Source organism: Ursus americanus, chromosome 9 (genome assembly GCF_024610735.1).
Source record: "Ursus americanus isolate L20-20 chromosome 9, mUrsAme1.1.p, whole genome shotgun sequence".
Classification (NCBI taxonomy): domain Eukaryota; kingdom Metazoa; phylum Chordata; class Mammalia; order Carnivora; family Ursidae; genus Ursus; species Ursus americanus.
This window is the reverse complement of record NC_142135.1, coordinates 75,237,013-75,255,292: the sequence shown is the minus strand read 5'-3', so window position 1 is coordinate 75,255,292 and position 18,280 is coordinate 75,237,013. Positions and strand designations below refer to the sequence as shown.

The 18,280-nt window shown below is 37.6% G+C and overlaps 1 protein-coding gene across 1 annotated transcript in view; it reads right to left on the bottom strand.

The window, feature by feature from the left end:
* LOC123786737 (suppression of tumorigenicity 18 protein) overlaps window positions 1–18,280 on the bottom strand; it is a 106,139-nt gene that overhangs the window by 12,887 nt on the left and 74,972 nt on the right. The window contains exons 12-17 of the mRNA XM_045789094.2: window positions 15,206–15,321; window positions 8,115–8,177; window positions 7,247–7,315; window positions 5,148–5,210; window positions 4,964–5,044; window positions 3,858–4,079 (exon numbers count right to left, since the gene is read on the bottom strand). Coding sequence (XP_045645050.1) covers window positions 3,858–4,079; window positions 4,964–5,044; window positions 5,148–5,210; window positions 7,247–7,315; window positions 8,115–8,177; window positions 15,206–15,321 — 614 coding nt within the window. The remainder of the gene's footprint in view (window positions 1–3,857; window positions 4,080–4,963; window positions 5,045–5,147; window positions 5,211–7,246; window positions 7,316–8,114; window positions 8,178–15,205; window positions 15,322–18,280) is intronic.

Below are 18,280 nucleotides of genomic sequence, written 5' to 3'. Positions count from 1 at the left end.
TCAGAAAACGTTCATGAACAGGATTAATATTTAGTTGGTAAGGTGGGTTTTAAAAGTGACCTGTAGTGGGGTGCCTGAGTAGCTCCGTTGGTTAAGTGTCCAACTCTTGATTTTGGTTCAGGTCATGATCTCAGGGTTGTGGAATCAAGCCCCGCATGGGCTCCACAGTGAATAAGGAGCCTCCTTGGGATTCTTTCTCTCCCTCTCCTACTCCCCCTTCTCCCCCGCCCCTCCCTGTCTCCCCACACTCACTTTCTCTCAAATAAAGCAAAAAAAATCTTAAAAAAAAATGACCTGTGGTAAGTCCACCTGTCATGTAATGGTAATGGCTATTAATAGCTCAGGAGAACTTCCCTGACTATCCTCTGAACAATCTGCTTTGTTCCAACAACAAGGCAATAAACGTCCAGTTGCAACATGAGTGGTAAGGAGAGTTAAGAAAGTGTGCACAGCTGTGTGACTTAGAACCTAAGGGTATAGTTAAGTTATGAAAGTGAGGGTATGGTTTCACAATTTCACTCGATGGTTTGCATCTTCCAATGTAGTTACATCTTCCAGGGTATAAAACAAATCTTAAATCTAAAAAAATTGGGATGTTAAAATATTATAAAAAGTCATTTTTCCTTTTGAGGATGGCCACATCCTCCATGGGGCTTTAATCTGCTGTTTAAGAAAAGGTGGAGGTTGGCTGGGGTGTCACTGTCAAAGTCTGGGGTCCATATTGCAAAGGCAGGAAAAATGGCTTTTATGGTTTTGATGACTCTGCAATTTTATCACATATCATGGCAATTTTAAACCATATCTTCATCTGCCTTGTTAAAGTGAAATAGCAGATGATACAATTTACATGGACATTACTATTTATATTAAAAAACCTCAAAAAAAAAAAACCCCTCAAAAATGACAGTTACGGCACAGCACTAAATGAGGTCAATTTGTCATAGAAGTTCTAGTCCCAAGCTACAAACATCCATCTTTTGTGAGTGTGTGTGTCTGTGTGTGAGAGTCTGTGTAAGTCTGTGTGTTTGTATGCTTTAATATAAAAACATTTGTCTTCTCAGACTGCTATTTTTTCAAAGTAGAAGTTTGTCATGCAAGACTTAAAACACGGTTTTAAAATAATTAGTCTGTAAATATTATGCTGAGGTAAATGCATGGATTGAATTGTTCTCAACCATCCACTAAGGTAAGTTTTGTAATTATTCCTGTTTTGCTGCATGTTAGAGTGAGAAACATTACAAAGTTGACATAGAGAATGGCTGGGGAGAGACTGTGAGTCTGGCACACAGATCCACTGAACACCAAGGATGTGGATGATACGGTGCTCACGATAGGGGCTCTGCTGTCCCAGCGCTGTGTGCAAGGGCAATTCCTGAACTTCCCTGTGCTTGTCCTCTTCTGTCAATGGAGGATAATCGTACTACCTCTGGAGCTCACGGGGTTTTGTAAAGGATTAAAGGAATAAACCACCTAAGGTACTTAGAACAGTGCTCTCTACTGGAACAGAGCGTGCCCTGAATAGATGTTAGCTATTGTCAGGGCTGGGAAAGAGTACTGAACAACCCCGGGGATCTGAGGGGCAAAATACACAATATATAAAAGTGTATCATAGGTTAAATTGTGCTATATCAGCATAAGTCATTCCTACTTTAATGAGTTATTGATAAATTATTGCATATATACACATATGTTAATGTAATTTTTATGAAAGGGAAAGGAAATAGTCTGGGTCAGACACCATAATGTGCCAGGCTATAAGCTAGGCATTTTATTACATTATTTCATTATATTCTATATGTAGTAAAGAGAAGCATTCCACCTTAAAGAGACTACCTCAAAGTAAATTCAGTCTCTTAAATCTTTCAAGTAGCAAGACAACTCTCTAGTGACGAACAGTGAAATCTGATTTATTCACTTGTTTTAACACATAATTATTTCCTTTCTCCTAGAGAATAATATCTTGGTGTTAGGGTTGAAGCCTAATTTTTGAACTCATAATTTTCTTTTTTATATTATGAAATAGGTAATATGTACATAGATACACACAGTGTGTATTTGCAGTTTAACCGATACTCTCAAGGTGAATACCTTCTACCTTCAAACAGGAACATGTTTGAAGCTCCCGTGCCCTCAACATTCGCCTCTCCTGTCCCCAAACATAACCATTGTCTTGAATTGTAGGTTAACGATTCCCTAGTTTTTTAAATGCGATATTGCTACTTGTTTTTAACTTTCTGGAAACAGAATCATGCCACACCTACTCTTCAGCAATTTTTTCTGCTCAGCACTGTGTTCTAAAATTCGCCCAGGACACCTCTTCATTGTCACCACTGTGTGGCAGCCCTCCTCGCCCATGGAGATACCACTGTTTACTTGCACGCGTGACTTAGTGGGCACGTGGGCTGTTCCCAGTTTGAGAGCAATGCTAGCACAGACATTCTCAGACATGTGTCTGGGCTCCAGTGTGCAGGAGACCCTCGGAGGCATCAGCTTGGTGTCTGGGTAGCAGGGCATGTTCCTTTGCTGTTTTTTAACTGGACTCCTTAAAGGCACTTTGCTTCCTGAAGTGGCTCTATCAATTTACTCTTCCACTGTTGGTGAGAGCCCCTATTGCTCCCTATCCTCACCAAGCCTTAGTGTCATCATTTAAAACTTCATGATTTTTAAAGATAATTCTGTTGTTGCTGACTGAGGGATGTGCTCATCATAGTACAGCATTAACATTTCATTATCAGTGTTAACATGGGTATTACCGAGTCCATGATAAGAAAGTCAAGCTACTGTGCAGTTAATATGCCATTAGGCACACTTGATTTGTGACTGTTGCTCCCAAATATGAAATGAGGATTCAAACTCAGAATAAAACAATGTGGGCTATTGTGAGCATGACCACGCATTTGAAAATCAAAATATCAACCACTTAAAAAATGTAGGTTTTCTCAACAAGCAGATGTGGCTGTATATCCACTTAAAACAGCAATTCCCGGAAGGCTTAATTTTCTGATACCGTTGATATGTGTCTTTAAAACCACACAAAATATAGAATGCCCCAGCTTCGCTCCGTTTGCATACTGCTCATAAGCAAAGCATCAGGGCTCACTAAAGCTTCATTGGATTTTAAAATCTGCATCATGCACAGGGGCCAGAAGACTAGAAGGGCCCTGCTTGATTGGAGAAGTGTGTAGTGAATCTTCTAGCGCTTTTTCTTTATATAGAATGTGAACCAAAAGCTGGACTAAGATCAGTGTTCCTAACAAAGGACTCCATTGAAATCCACGACACTCAGTGATAAAGGAATTAAGTCATTGTGAAACTATAAAGGGTTTTCTAAATCTCTCTCATCCTGTCGTATACTTAGTAGTCACTGTGTCATTCTCTTTCTGGCTGCTGGGGATGAGTCACATCTCCCCAGCAGCAAAATAACTACAATTTGGCCTGAAATTGAGCCAGTTCACAAGAGGGAGGGACATAAATATGTAAAGAGAAAGTTTACAATTACATACACAATAGAGTAAATACTACCACTTGAAATTGAAGTGAACCATTAAAAGACTAAACCATTAAAAAACAGCAGCATAAGCAAATTTGAGAATACAAAAGAACAAAAAACAAATGCAGTTTCTACAGCACTTAAAAACTATGTAGTAAATTTTCAGAAACAGAGGAAATAGTATTTTTCATTCTTCGAAGGAGTCAAACATCTATCTGGCAAGATTTGCAGCACTATCTAAAGGCTATGATTCATGAACTCAAGGAGGGATTCCCCCCTCAACCAAAAGCCATTGAGGTGACACACAATCACAACAACAACAACAACAACAACAACAACACAACAAAAGGCAGAAAACAAATGTTACCTTCTGTGGGTGACAAAAACATTATTTACATGGCCCAGCCCATTGCAGCCTGGCAAGGGACAGTGTGGTAGCTCTTGTTTGTTCAGTTTCCAGGAGAGAGGGGCCCCATTGAGAGGATTCTCCTTCTGTCTCTTGGCAGCCAGGGGACAGCCAGAAGCTGTGCGGTGGGACGTGTATTTACCTGATATGTGACCTTGGCCGTCACACCCTATCACAGGACATCTAGAGAGACACAGCAGAGACATTACCAGCTGGGAGACACTAGATAACTGACACAAAGTGCTGTAAGTAGGTGAATAAGAAGGCAGGGGTGATTCCATGATACAGACGGCAAGTGGTAGAATCAAAGAGTTTTTAAAAATGCCACTGTAACCAGCAAAACAGCATTGTATTAGCAGAAATAGTGGTCCACAGGCCTGAGCTAAGCAAGGTTTGCACATTATCTCCTGTAATCTTCACTGCAAACTGGGCACAGAGTGTTACTGTCCCATTTTCTAGGTGGGGAAAATGAGGCTTATAGAACTTAGGTTACTTGCCACCTATTTTACAAGAAGTAGAGTCAAGTTCGCACCCACACGTTTTAGCTCCAGAGTCAACCACATAAGCACTGTTATGCTGCCTCCAACCAAAGACTACGGGTAGAAAATGTTAACTGCTTTGCCCTACATTACACAGCGCATTGCCCATAGCACTAGAATGTTGTTGGTTTTTAAATGTCTCAATAACACATTTAGATATGTTGTAGAGTAAGAAATATAAGATAAAATTTTACCTTAACCAAAATTAAAGTTTTTTGGGGAAATGTTACCATATTTGTCATGCTTGTACTTCCACCATGCTGTTTTCTTTAAAACAACTGGAAAAAGTATAAACTTACTTTTTTTTGCATTATCAAAGAACTGTGTACACATAGCTAGGAATAAGATAATTTTCTCAAGCTTTTAAACGCTCTGACTGGCGCTTCAAGGGTCCTTGCTTTTAAAAGGGTGTCCCCCCCCCCAACCTCAGTCAATGCTCAGTTGCATCCCAACCAACGTCCCGCCCATTTGACCAACAAGCTGCATCTGACAACACTTCAACTACCACACCTCAACTACCACACTCACTTGAGTTCAGGGTCTTCTTTTTCTTCTTTTGTAGGAGTCATTTTGACACTACCTTTCCTGGCACGAGGGCAGCCGGACAAACTAAATATGCAGACAACAAAGAACAAAACCAAACCACGTGATGTCACTGGCCACTGCTGTCAGCATTCTGATTTCCCTACTTCAGAAATGAAACTGATCTTACCTTCTGTGGGAAGCGTAGTTTCCAGTCACGTGCCCTGAACCATCACAACCTGGTGTTGGACACCTGGAAAACGAAGGAACAGAGCACGCGGGCCTCATGGTTGTGGTGGAGGGAGAGGGATCATGACACATTCAGATAGCACTAAACACAATGAATTGCTTTGTGTGGGACTCTTTTTCCTTAAATGTGATGAATTTTTGGCCAAGAATACGTTTTTCAAGAAAATGTTGAGATACCTATCTCCTGGGTGATGCTTAGCAGACAATGTATTAACTTTTATCCTACCTTCTTTTTTTCTTCAAATTTTAAACTTTATTTTGGAAGGAACCTAAAATTTGGCCCACAACCTACTGCCGGCCTTCTGTAAGTTTTTCTTTTTTGCTTAAGAAAAAAAGTTTTCCAAGTTGTTTTTGTGCATAATTTATTTTCTTTGATTTGCTCCACTACCACAATAATCCATTAAATTCAGATGAACAACAGTGGTATGTGTGAGCTCCAGAGACTTGGCATATTACCATAATTGTCAAAGAACCTAAGTCATTTGCACCTGGTCTGTTCTGCCTCATGGCCCAACTTAAATGGCCTTTTGGAAACTCTACCCATAGCTATTATCGACAATCAACCACTAAATTTGGAATGAAAATGGGAAAAGAGGAAGGGGAATCCAATTCTACTTGGAATGCTGAGTAGGAATAGGCTTAAAATACACTTGAAAGTAAAAACTGAATTTCTAAATAAAAGGTCAATAAATGTCTTTTTTTATAGAAAAAAGCTAAAGATATTACTTATCAGATGGCTGTATAAAACATGTAAATACTGAATATTGCTATAGAACTTCTCAATCTACATGTTTTCAATATGTTATCAACATTTTTTTTTCTAGAAATAATGTTTAGAGAAACTACTTAAGAGAACTGATAGCTGTTACTAAGGTACAGAAATGTACAAGTTTAGAACAATTAAGATTAAATAATAAATACTGAGTAACCAAGATAAATAAGTCCGATTGAGTAAGAATGCTTGGCACTCCTCTCTTTTCAATCTGTCAGTCATGTCTCAACCTAACATTCTTACATTTCAGTCTAGAAAAATGGCAATCTATAGCATGATTTCCAGAATCTATACAGACACAATCAACTGTACTTTACATATTGAATATGAGAAAAGTTGCTTATTTCATAGTTCCCTTCACTATTTCTGGTGTTAACATTTCCAAATTTTATATCTGCTTAATATCACATTCACATCTTCTTTCATAAATTTATTCTTTGTAATTTTTAGAGAAAGAATTTTAAACAAATTAGAAAATGGGAAGACTAACAAAACGTTAAGAAAATAAAATATCTGAAATTTTACTTGTGATTTAGACATCAAATATTGATTCTACTACTTATACAAATATTGTTTTATCATTAGACTCAGTGGCACTCATTTTTCTTAAAATATTATTATTGCAAATAAGTTTCATTAATTTTGTTTAATGTTATTGTTTATCTTTTCTAAATTTATACCCCATTATATTTTAAAGGACATAAGGTAGATTAAAACTTTTTATTATTCTATATGTAATATAATACGATGTGAAAAAAAGTGAGGAATTTGGAATAAAAGAAGAATAGGAAAAATAAAATCAATAAGTAGAAGTTAATATACATGTGGCTTTGAGATCCTAGGTTGAAATAAGGCAAAATTGTGTCTAGGTCTTGGAATTGAAGGACAGGCATATTATTCAAAATTCCCATAAGGTAAAATATTATAGAGTTTGCTTAAGATTAGATGATGAAAGTGCTTTGCCACACCTTCGTTAAGTCTGATTTAGTGTATAAATTCTGAAATCAGCAGAAAAAATATTATGTTTATCCCATTGTTACTTTAAAAAATATTACAGAGAAAAAAAATCCCCAAAGCAAGCAAATGAACTAAATTAAATTACAATGAGTTGTTTTCAGTTATTTGGACTTTGTGGTGAAAGAATGCATTGGTTATAATTTAGTCAGTCATGATTTATTGCTTGTTAGTGGAAACCCCTATGGGTTTTCAATGAGAGGAGTCTTAACACAGTGAATGAAAAGCTAGGAGGTCATGATTCCAATACTTACTTAAGCTCCTGAGAGTTAGCAGCCATGAGGGATTTAAGAGTCTTATCTGCTAAAGGACATCCAGAAACACTAAAGAGGAATGAGAAAAACAAAAACAAAACACACGACACTGACATATACAGATCCAACTCAAATGGCATCTTGAGTTTGTGAACATATGCTAAATTTATTGATGACGGGGATTGGCAAAAATATAACTAGGTTTGAATCTGGCTTTGCTACTCTAACCAGTCTGGGCTTGTGGACACCTCAATTACTTCTCATACACTCAGGTTTGCACTTTATCAAATGAAGGGCTTTAACCCAATGAGACTCCCCAACTCTAGAATTCAGTAATGCAATGATTACTGATTTGGAGTCCATTTCCATTGCACACCAAAGGGTGGTGGCTTAAAGGTTTAAACCGGTGCCCAAAAGGAAAGCAAATCATATCAATGAAGAAGGTAAGTAGAAAGTGTAAATGCAGTTGTTCGCACTGCTTAACACCTTGATCTGGTATTTGCCCAGGGCTGAGGATGCCACATTCCGCAAGGTGAATGGTCAACCCAAGGCAGTCTATTATCTTACCTTGGTTTCACTCGAGTTCTAAAGTTAGACAGAACCAAAGCCCTGACATAAACTCTAGCTTTTGGTTTATAACCTGCACAATAGGATCAGAAAACTATTTTTGACCAAAAATCATGATTTCTATACTGTATAAATAAAAAGCCAGATGATTTAACTTAGCTTTACTTCTGGGGAAAAAAACAAAACAAAACAAAAATCCCCAGCTAACTCACTCCTCAATTCCGGATCCAGATAATATCTTCCTAGAATGGGTGAGAATAAGTATTTACGTTAGAATAAAATGTAGTAGGTTGTAAGTTACCTGCGATGAGAAGCATAGTTCCCTGTGACATGGCCACTTCCATCACATCCTGGTGTTGGACAGCTGAGTCAGTAAAAAATAAAGTATTAAATTCAAGTGCTTTTCACAGATTCATTTGCTCTGTCTATAGGTTACGAGGTAGCTTCTCTTTTCAATATCAGTTAGCACAGTATGGGACACACACAGGAGCTCGTGAACTAAGGGTTTGTGTTACCTAGGAACCAGTAGACTAGCTAGAAGAATACTGGCATGATCTGAAGGTATTAGTTTTCAACATCACATTGATTCTCTGATTCAAATCATGTAGGGAAGTGATGCTGAAATATATGCACTAGCGATGTGAATCAACAACCAATGATGTTTTATTTCTTTGGAAATATAAATGTTATAAACCCATGCTTTATAATGAGATGGCTCTTAGGAATACTGGCACCAATTATGTAACAGATTTCAGAAAAGAATTTTTGTGAGTTTGAGATTTTTTTTTTTAAGTAGACTCCATGCCTGGTGTGGAGCCCAATGCCCAGCATGGAATCCAGTGTGGGGCTTGAACTCGCTACACTGAGATCAAGACCTGAGCTGAGACCAAGAGTTGGCTGCTTAACCAACTGAGCCACTCAGGCACTCATGGATTTTTGTGAGTTCTTAAGAAAAGGTCATCATAGCAATTTCATATACATTTTAGAAACTGCCTGAAAAAAGAAAATCTTCGAAAATACTACATATCCTAGAAAGGTAAACTGACATTTTAGATGGGAAAATTGCTGACAATACAGAAACCGATAAGAAATTTAGTTATTAAAGTTTGGGATCAATTTTACCCAAAGCTGGAAACCATCATAGACAATTGCTAATTAACCACCAAAGCAGTAGGCTCTCCAGGCCATCTGCCAAAGACCAGGGTCTGTATTGGTGCACTCCACTGTATCTCAGAAGCTGGTCCCATTCTGTGCATCTTATGTGTGTTTTAGAAATAACATAAGAGGATTTGCTTCTATAGTTAATAGATTCCTTGGTTCCTCAGTCATTTATTTTCCTCTGAGGCTGCTCAAAAGTCACTCATTTGGAGTAAGCAGATTGACCCCAGCCTACTCAGTGCTATTTGTGGCGGTGTTAATCAGAGGAAAAATCAGTTACGTCATTCAGGCTTCTGGTTTTCTCTGACATGCTGCCTAAAGTGAAGGCTTATCCATATGTGAAGAATGCCCCTCTGAAGGGACATTTAGAGATAGATTGCCAACATTCAAGATTTTCTGAAATGTCAGCTTCCTGTTCTTTGTTTTTTGTTATTTTCTCCTGTTAGCTACTTTCTAATCATCTTCAGGTGATCTAAAGGAACTATAAGAGTTTGAACATTTCCACCTCTCACAGAGATGTTTGATTTTCAGGGCTTGATCCAAGTTGAATTGCCTAGCTCTTCCCCTACCACATTCCCTAGATGGAATATCAGAAAGGAAAATGTGGAAGCTATACATACATGTAAACAAGTAAAGGAAAAAGAACAATGATTAACATTTGAGCTCAGTTATCTTGCAAGTGCCATTCACCCACTAAGTGGAGAAACAATCTTTTCTGAACACTGTACAACTAGAATATTCAGAGTGTGAGAGATGTGTTGTAATTGCCTGGGAATCCCCATTTTAGAAATACATGGCCACCTAGTGTGCAAAAACAGCACTGCATTTATTTTATTTTATTTTTAAATTTTATTTCTATTTTTTAACTATTTCTATTAATACTGCCAGGAGAGGCAGAGAAGTGCCAATGAGTTTTAAACCAGTCGACTATAAATTAGTCAGGGAGTGAAATAGTTAAGTATGCATTTAATTAGCTGCTAATTACTTTTTTTAAGTTTGGTGGTATAAAGAAGTCAAGGAATAAAGAAAAGATTGGAGACAATGTTGTTGCGGGAAAAGCTTTTGTTTCAGATTCTAATAGCTGGTTTAAATTATAAAGCGTCAATGAAAAATCTTAACCAATAACATGTGCCCATACCAGTTGGGTGAACCATTGCATAGGTTTGCAAATGAAAGTATTAACACTTAGAGGGGTGCCTGGGTGGCTTTGTTGGTTAAGCATCCACCTTCAGCTCAGGTGGTGATCTCAGGGTCCTGGGATCAAGTCCCTCGTCAGGGTCCCTGCTCAGAGAGAAGTCTGCTTCCCCCCCTTCTTCTGCCCCTTCCCCTGCTTGTGCTTTAAATAAATTTTAAAAATCTTTATAAAAAAAGATAGTATTAACACTTAGAGAAAGGAAACAAGCTGTTTCCTTCAGTGAAGAGTTCCTTCAAACTCTAAGAAAATTTATTCTAATCAACGACATTAAAAAATCCTATTTTGCAAACAGTTTCTGGTAATCAATTAAGGTACATTTATCTGTTAGAAACATAAAGCAAAGCATAATTTTTGAAAAAGGATGACACTGTATTAGGACTTTTACAAAACCAGTGTACTAACACAGGTACATAAAGATCAGCTGTATCCATTGAATCGTTCATCAGTCTGGAAAATGAGGAAAGAACCATGAAGTCTCTATACAGTTAATTTCCTAAGAAGTCATGATTAGATTATATTTCAAAAACTGTTCACAATGTTTTTAGAGCCCTTCCTCTTTTGTATTTGTTTTGTACCAGTGAGAAATGCCCATTACAAACTAATCTCACTTCATTTTTCTGTTCAAAATAGTAATGCAGGTTAATTATCAATCTTTTACACTACATTTAGTTTGGAATGACTCTCACAATGTCCAAAAATCCACCTTCAAAGGATGAAAATTTGCCGTTTTTGAAGATATTCAAAGCAATATGAAGAAACAAAATTCATACAAAGATTTTAAAAACTTGAATGGTAGCTCCACAAGTATATGGCTGACCCCAAGCCACCGCCAGGAAGAAACAATGTTCAGTGACATTGAAGCTCTAGTGTGTTCGGTACTCATCTGTCACGTTGCTCCCACCTCCAAGTTCTAAAGTTTTTTTTTTTTAAGATTTATTTATTTATTCGACAGAGATAGAGACAGCCAGCGAGAGAGGTAACACAAACAGGGGGAGTGGGAGAGGAAGAAGCAGGCTCATAGCGGAGGAGCCTGATGTGGGGCTCGATGCCATAACGCTGGGATCACGCCCTGAGCCGAAGGCAGATGCCTAACCGCTGTGCCACCCAGGCGCCCCCCACCTCCAAGTTTTACGTGAATATTAAACTCATAAGAGAAGATGATATTTGAGCCAGTAGTGTTTGCCTATGAAATCCATAAAGAATGCAGCCTAAGATTATTTAAAAATTAGTCACATGTCCACACAATAAATCAGTGTTGCACTAGGAATAATTGTATCAAACACTTTCTGTGTGCAAGGCCTGTAACAGCATTTGAGATGTAGTTCCCAATTCATTGTGTAGTTGGGGAAGTAAGAGGCAGTGAAATAAATATTATGTACCAATGGTGTGGATATAGGAGAGAACAAAATCAATGAAAGAAGAACACCCTTGCCTTCCTGGGGCCTCCACTCTAGTTGGGGAGGCAGACAATAGAGAACACAGGCAAGCAAAATGTATGAGTGCATTAGAAGGTGATAAATACTGACAGACAACAGGAGATCCAGAAAAAGGGGATAGAAGCATCAGGGCTGGGGGTGAGAGATGATCGTAGACAGGAAGACCCCTCGGATAAGTAACATTTGAGAGAAGAGCTGAGGGAGGATGAGGACCTATGGCACCCTGCAGATGTCTGTGGCAGAGAGAATAGCAACAGTGAGATCCTGAAGCCTTAGGGGAAAAGCAGGAGAAGAGGTGGCTGGTGGAGAGAGAGGGGCAGGTTCCTGCAGGGAGGGGAAAGCTCATTCCCCGTGGGCCATTGGAAGTGGGTCCAGAGGTGGTGCTGGCCCGGGAGTCCTCAGAGTAGAGATGGTTCTAACACTGAGACCCTGAGGGACTGAGTGTAGACCGAGGAGAGAAGAGGTTCCGTCCGGGACTGAGCTCTGAGACATTCCATCCTTGGAAGGCTGCACAGGAGTCTAAGCAGGAGTGACAGGTGAGGTGGGAAATTGTCCCGAGGTGTGATACCCTAGAAGCCAGGTACAGAAGATAGAGGAGGAAGTGATCAGCTCTGTCAAATCCTCAACCCCATCAAGTAGGGTCAAGAGGACCAAGAAACCACACACAGATGGGTTCCCTGGAGGACTTAGGGGTGGTTTCGGTGGAATGATGAGAATGAAAGCCTATCTAGGAGAAATTCAGGAGAGAAACAGAGGCACACTTTCTTGAGAAGGTTAGCTACCAAAGGAAGAAGAGACAGGGGTCAAGATGAAAGCAAGGTCAAGAGAGATTTTTAATTTTTTATTAGAAAAATTGAAACATAGTTTTATACTGATTCAGAAGAAAATGATTCAGATTCAGAAGAGATTCAGAAGAGATCATATAGATGCTGGTGGCTAAGTGGAAGGGTTACTTTTTGTTAGAAACTCTCATTAATTGGCAGCTTTGAATATATTTGTGCATGAATATACTTTAATATTTCACCATCTATATACAGAAACTATTTTCCTGCATGTCACTCACTCCCTCACTCCCTCATGTGAAACACAACCCAGCCAGGACTATACTGCCTGCTAAGGATATAAGTGTAGAAAAACAACAGATCCTGCCTTGTGTTTGCCTGAAACATCTCCCACCTCTCCTCCTCACTTATCCTGGTGTCTCTACTCCCCTGCCTGATAACTGGAGGTGAAGTGGAGAAGGAACTTAGGAACACCTGCCACCCAGACAATGCCCAGGCCAAGTCGTATCCACAAGGAATTTGTGCGAATCACACTCTAAATTCTAATGACCCACAGTCACAGATCTTCAAGGTTAAAAAAAAAAATAGGGCCATGAGAGCTGGGCTAAGTGCACAATCTTTGTTCTCCTCCCTGCAGTAATCTGGTGGCAACACCTGCACTGTCCCAGCACACACACTTCTCTGAATTTCCCCACCTTATGCTCCCTTCCTGGCCTCCATTACTTTGTAAGACCTATTTTCCAAAGATTTGTCCAGCATTTTCTTAACCTCTTTGAACTTACAGTGCAAATCAATAATACCAAATGCCCAGTTTGGGAATTGTTTTAGCTTTTTGCTCCCATCAGCACTCATTTTCTTTAGTCATCCTCCTGTATCTCTAAAGGGCCTGGCTTCTGTGTTCTTTGTGGGCTCCTTTTTGCCCTCTCAGGGGCCAGCAGCATGTGCATCCTCAGGGCCTCAGGAACACTCTATCTCTTACTTTATATACTTTCTCTAGTCTCATGATCTCATGTCTGAATCTCTACATCAGTATTTTATTTTTTTTCACATCAATGTTTTAGACTACCTTCCAGCTTCAGAATAATTTTGCATGAAGTTCTTCCTAAAGCACTACGCCATTAATTCACTTTCCTGTTTAAACACCTGTGGCTTGCTCATGCAAACCTACAACCAGGCACTCTTCTCAGGGTCCCGTCCTGCTTGCGTCCATGGCTGCACTCTCTGTCTCTCCAGGTCCGGCTGGTCCTCAGGGCTCAGCGCAGGGTCCCTGCTCCCCAAAACTGTGTTCCTGCTCCCAGCCTCTATTGCAGCCTTACTAGTACTTACTGCTGTCAGGTGCCCTAGTCTTTAAATTCTCCTGAGTCACAGAATCCTTTGAGAAGGTGATGAAAACCATAAACTCCCTTACCCAAATAATCATTTGCATTAAGTGTTATATGGTTCATAGACTCCCTGAAGCACTGACTTGGATCTTCTGGGGTCAGTAGGTGTCAGATTAAGAACTTCTGATCAAAACATAAGCATTTCTTCAACTCATTCACCCAATCCAGAAGCAACATTCTCTATCCCTACACCCTGTTCATTTCCTTCAAGGCACTTTCTGGAAGGGCAGAGTTCACTTCAAATTTGTTGCCCCTATATTCCCAGCATCTGACATACACCTCGAACACAGTAGGCATGCAAAAAATAGTTACTGAATAAATTAACAATTGTTCCACTGTCACAGAAAGAATAGCTAAACCCAACTAGTCCTAAAAAGACGTGACTCCTAAAGAATGGATTCTGGATCTTTCACTCCATCATCACAACTGACTTTATAGTATCACTGAATTCATCATCATGAAGAATGTTAAATGATTTTTAACAGAATCCCAAATTAAATGGAAAAATTCCACTCCAAAAAGAAAAAGCTGGCCTCTGCTTTCAAGGAGAAGCTATGAGTCTGCAAGAGTAGTAGGTTTTTTGTATCATCCATATGCTAACGATACTATAATTATGTTATGGAAAGAAACATTAACTTGCTGACAGACTTTAGGGACTTGATATTTACTGCAGAATCAAAAAGAAAACGGCTGCCATCTCTATCTGAAACACGTGTAATATTTTTAAAATTTCAATGTAATAATTATTTAAATCCTAATTAAATGTGATGAATTTCTCAAAAAAATTTCAATAGAGACATGAATTAATGTACTTCTCTGTTAAAAAATGTGTATGCCTTTAGTGGGCAAAATGCAATAATCCTGCTTAGAATACTATATCTTAGTGGTCTATGCCACAAGTAGTGATACTTAGCACACAATAAAAACATACTATCCACTAGGCATTCTATATATTCTTATAGTTTCCTTAGATTTTCACAATTTCATGAGATGACTGTTGATACTCCCGCTTTACATTTAAGAAAGTGTAGGTTAAAATTAGTTTAAAAGCGATGTCTACAAGACTAGTAAATGGTACTATAGAGACATTGTAGTTCAGTCTGTCTCAGTGGAGAAGAGCACAATGAAAGGTTCTGGTCAGCCGAACAAAACAAAACAAAGCAAAACAAAACACAAACATTTCTAATTGTTTTATACCTTTTTTTTTCAATGATCTCTTAGCATGAAATCATGTCATGTACACTTTTTTTTTTCCATAATCCTCTTAGTTCTAAGCATAAATTTAGGTATGTATGGAACATTTAACTATTGACTGGCTGAAATTGCCCTAAAACATTCCTAAAGTCAACTATATAAACCACAATATTATTACTCGAGATTTTGAACTTGAGTCTCCTGATTCTAGAATCTCACAGAATATGCCACTGAAGATCACTTACGTGATTAGTTCTTTTTTGAGATCTCTTGCATGGAGCTTGGTTTTAGGGCTTGGTATGGAGGCCTCTCCAGGAAACTTTTTCTCCTCTAAATTTTCTAGAGAGCTCACTGGGTCTTTCTGAAGGAAAAAAAAATACAGAAGCACACAAGGCATTAGGATACCCTGGATAGTCAACTGTATTTGAAGTCAACAGGGTGGAGTTTGAGTTTTAGCTTAATGACTTAGCTGCAATTCTTTATAGGATTTGTACACAAAATTAATGAGGTAATAAGTATAAGGATATATCCTGATTATTATGGACCTCTATCCTTGATGAAGAATAAAAAATTACAATTCATGGGGACACCTTTAAAAGTTCACATTTTGGCAAATATAAGAACAGAGGCATTTCTTGAGCTATATAACTAATACTTTTCAGATTCTATTGTATAATGAATGTTTCCTAGAGAACATAGGAATAATTCTTTATATACACAGCAGTTATCGGTAAGACGAAATATTGCAAAAATGAAACACAAATTTTTGGACAAAAAAGAATAAGTAAATTTAGGTTAACAAAATGTCCTTTCTAATATACAAATAATTAAGATTTAAATTGTTTGTTTAAATATGTAATAAGTGGTCCACAATATTTAGCCATTGAATTTTATTTTTTCTCGATAATTGCTTTTATTCTCACATCACTCCCTATTTTTCTTAAGTTACCTCTTTTGCTAAGTTGGTATCTTGTAATGCTTTAGTCATTGGATGGAATTTCTTGCTGGATTATCACTAATTTTTGTGGCTTTTTTTAAAGCTTAGTACTGATCTTGATTTCATAAGGAAGATTTAGTAACCCTATCATATAATTTATTTACCATCTGATATATTATCTTACAGAAGACTAATGATGGTTTTCCTCAATTACATAATTAGCTTACTTACAACTTAAGTTTATATCCAGTAAATATAATACTTCCTGGATTTAATATTAAAATCAGATTAACTAATACAGAAAACTGTATTCTAATTCTCAAAAGTACTGATCTCTTTAAAATGAGAAAATTATTTTGAATTATTCAGGTAAATCTCATTTAAATTAAATGGATATGAAAATGTGATGGCAAAGTATAATTTTAATAATCTTGAATCTACACTCAAAATCAATGGAAAAACAAAATACCTGGGTTTTCTGCACCAAGGAAATATTCTACCCCTTGATCTCAGTCATAAAGGCAATAATTTTTTCATTAATTATTTGGGTAGCAATTCAGTTGTTTTCCACAAAACCATACAGTGGTAAATACATTGGTTAACCATCTCAAGTAACTCTATCTTCATGTCAAATTAATAAAACCTGGTTTGGTACAATTTCTTTCTTCATATTATTTATAGTCCTAAGTTGTTCATTTTTTAAAAATTGGTATATGTTTGAAAATAGTAGGAGATAATAGTACACCACTTTAAAAAAAGGAGAAATGGGTGCTTGATTATAGTTGCCCTTTAAGATACAAAGAGAAGTGCCACTTTGATGCTACCTCCATGGAATCTGTAGCAAAATAGATGAATGGTGTTTCTCCCTTTCAAGTTTTATAGTATAAATGCCTAACATGAAGCAATTCCTAATTAGAAGACCTTAAACCTGATAATGCCACCATCTATTCCATTTGGTGCTATCTGGATTTCACCCAGGTAGTGTTTTCTGCTACAATTTATAAATGTCTTGGCTTTTTGAAAGTAGATACAAATGCTAAATCCAATATTGTCTCAGTGTGGAACAGCCTTTGTTTTTCTGTTTAGATGCTAAATTATTTTTTTAAATGGCATACAGTGAAAAAGAGCCTTTTATTATTTTCTTTATGATAAAATTAAGAACAAAGTATTCCTAAAGGCATGTACATTTATAGATGAATATATAAGGTTTATCAGCTATTGTTTGACTGCTCAATCTATATATTATGGAAGACAAAGGAATAAGGGATTTTGAAAGAAATCATCAATTATGAAAATTTAATTATTATTGTAACTAAAACATAAAAATAATATTTGCAGAATATATGGTATTTAATTTGGTATAGTAACATGTGGTAATGTTTTAAAAGGATAATTTCACTGGATATGAGCTTTTAAATATTTCGTGGGTTCTTGTAAAAACTATGGACTCGTATGCATGCAATTACATCATGAAATAATTGTCTTTTCCCCTTTTCTTTGCTCTTTGTCTTTAGCCCAAGAAACCCGTAGAGAGCATATGTACTAAAATACAGGTGACCATCACTGAAAGAATTCTTATTTTGTTTCACAATCACTTTATATTAGATAAATGTTTAAACAGCACCCAGTAAAAAATTAGCCAATGTCATTTGGAAGAATTTTTTTGAAATTTAAAATATAATTTAAAAAAATAATGGCTTTATCTTGTCGATATGTAAGAGAGACTTTGGCATTTATGTGTTGTGTTTAGAAAGTATATGGATGCAATGAAATTCCTTTAACGTACAGATGGAAGTTTATATTGATTTCAGTAAAGACCAGAACATAATGGTAACATGAATAACAGATAATAGCATCTGGCACTTTTAACATTTGAAGCCCTGAAATCTTTGGAGAACTGACAGTTGAATGGAATTGACAGCCCTAGTTATTTCTCAGCACTTTCCTTTCGAGATTTTTTGAGTTTTTTCCAGAATCAGGATTTTTTTTAGGGGGCATCTGGACAGGCTATTTCACTGAGAGAGACAGACAATATTTTCTGAAAATTACCACCAAAATTAAGCAACTGTTGTGCATATGAACTAGATAACAATGAATTAGAAATAATCACTCCGTTTTTGTGTGTGTGTGTGTATGTGTGTGAATGTGGTGTGGGGCAAGGGTGGAGGTGCCAATGGGAAGGACAGGGTATCAGATAAGGAGCCGACCACTACCCGGTCTTCAAATATTCATAGTATATTGCCTGGGCCGAGTGCTGCATCCAGGTGGGGCTCACTGGAAAAGACAGGCATGGACCACTTCCCATGACTGGTTTTTGTGGTCGTGTCCTGTAGATCATGGTCAGGGTAGGTCTGGTCCTGCTGCCCTGGGAAGCACTGTAGAC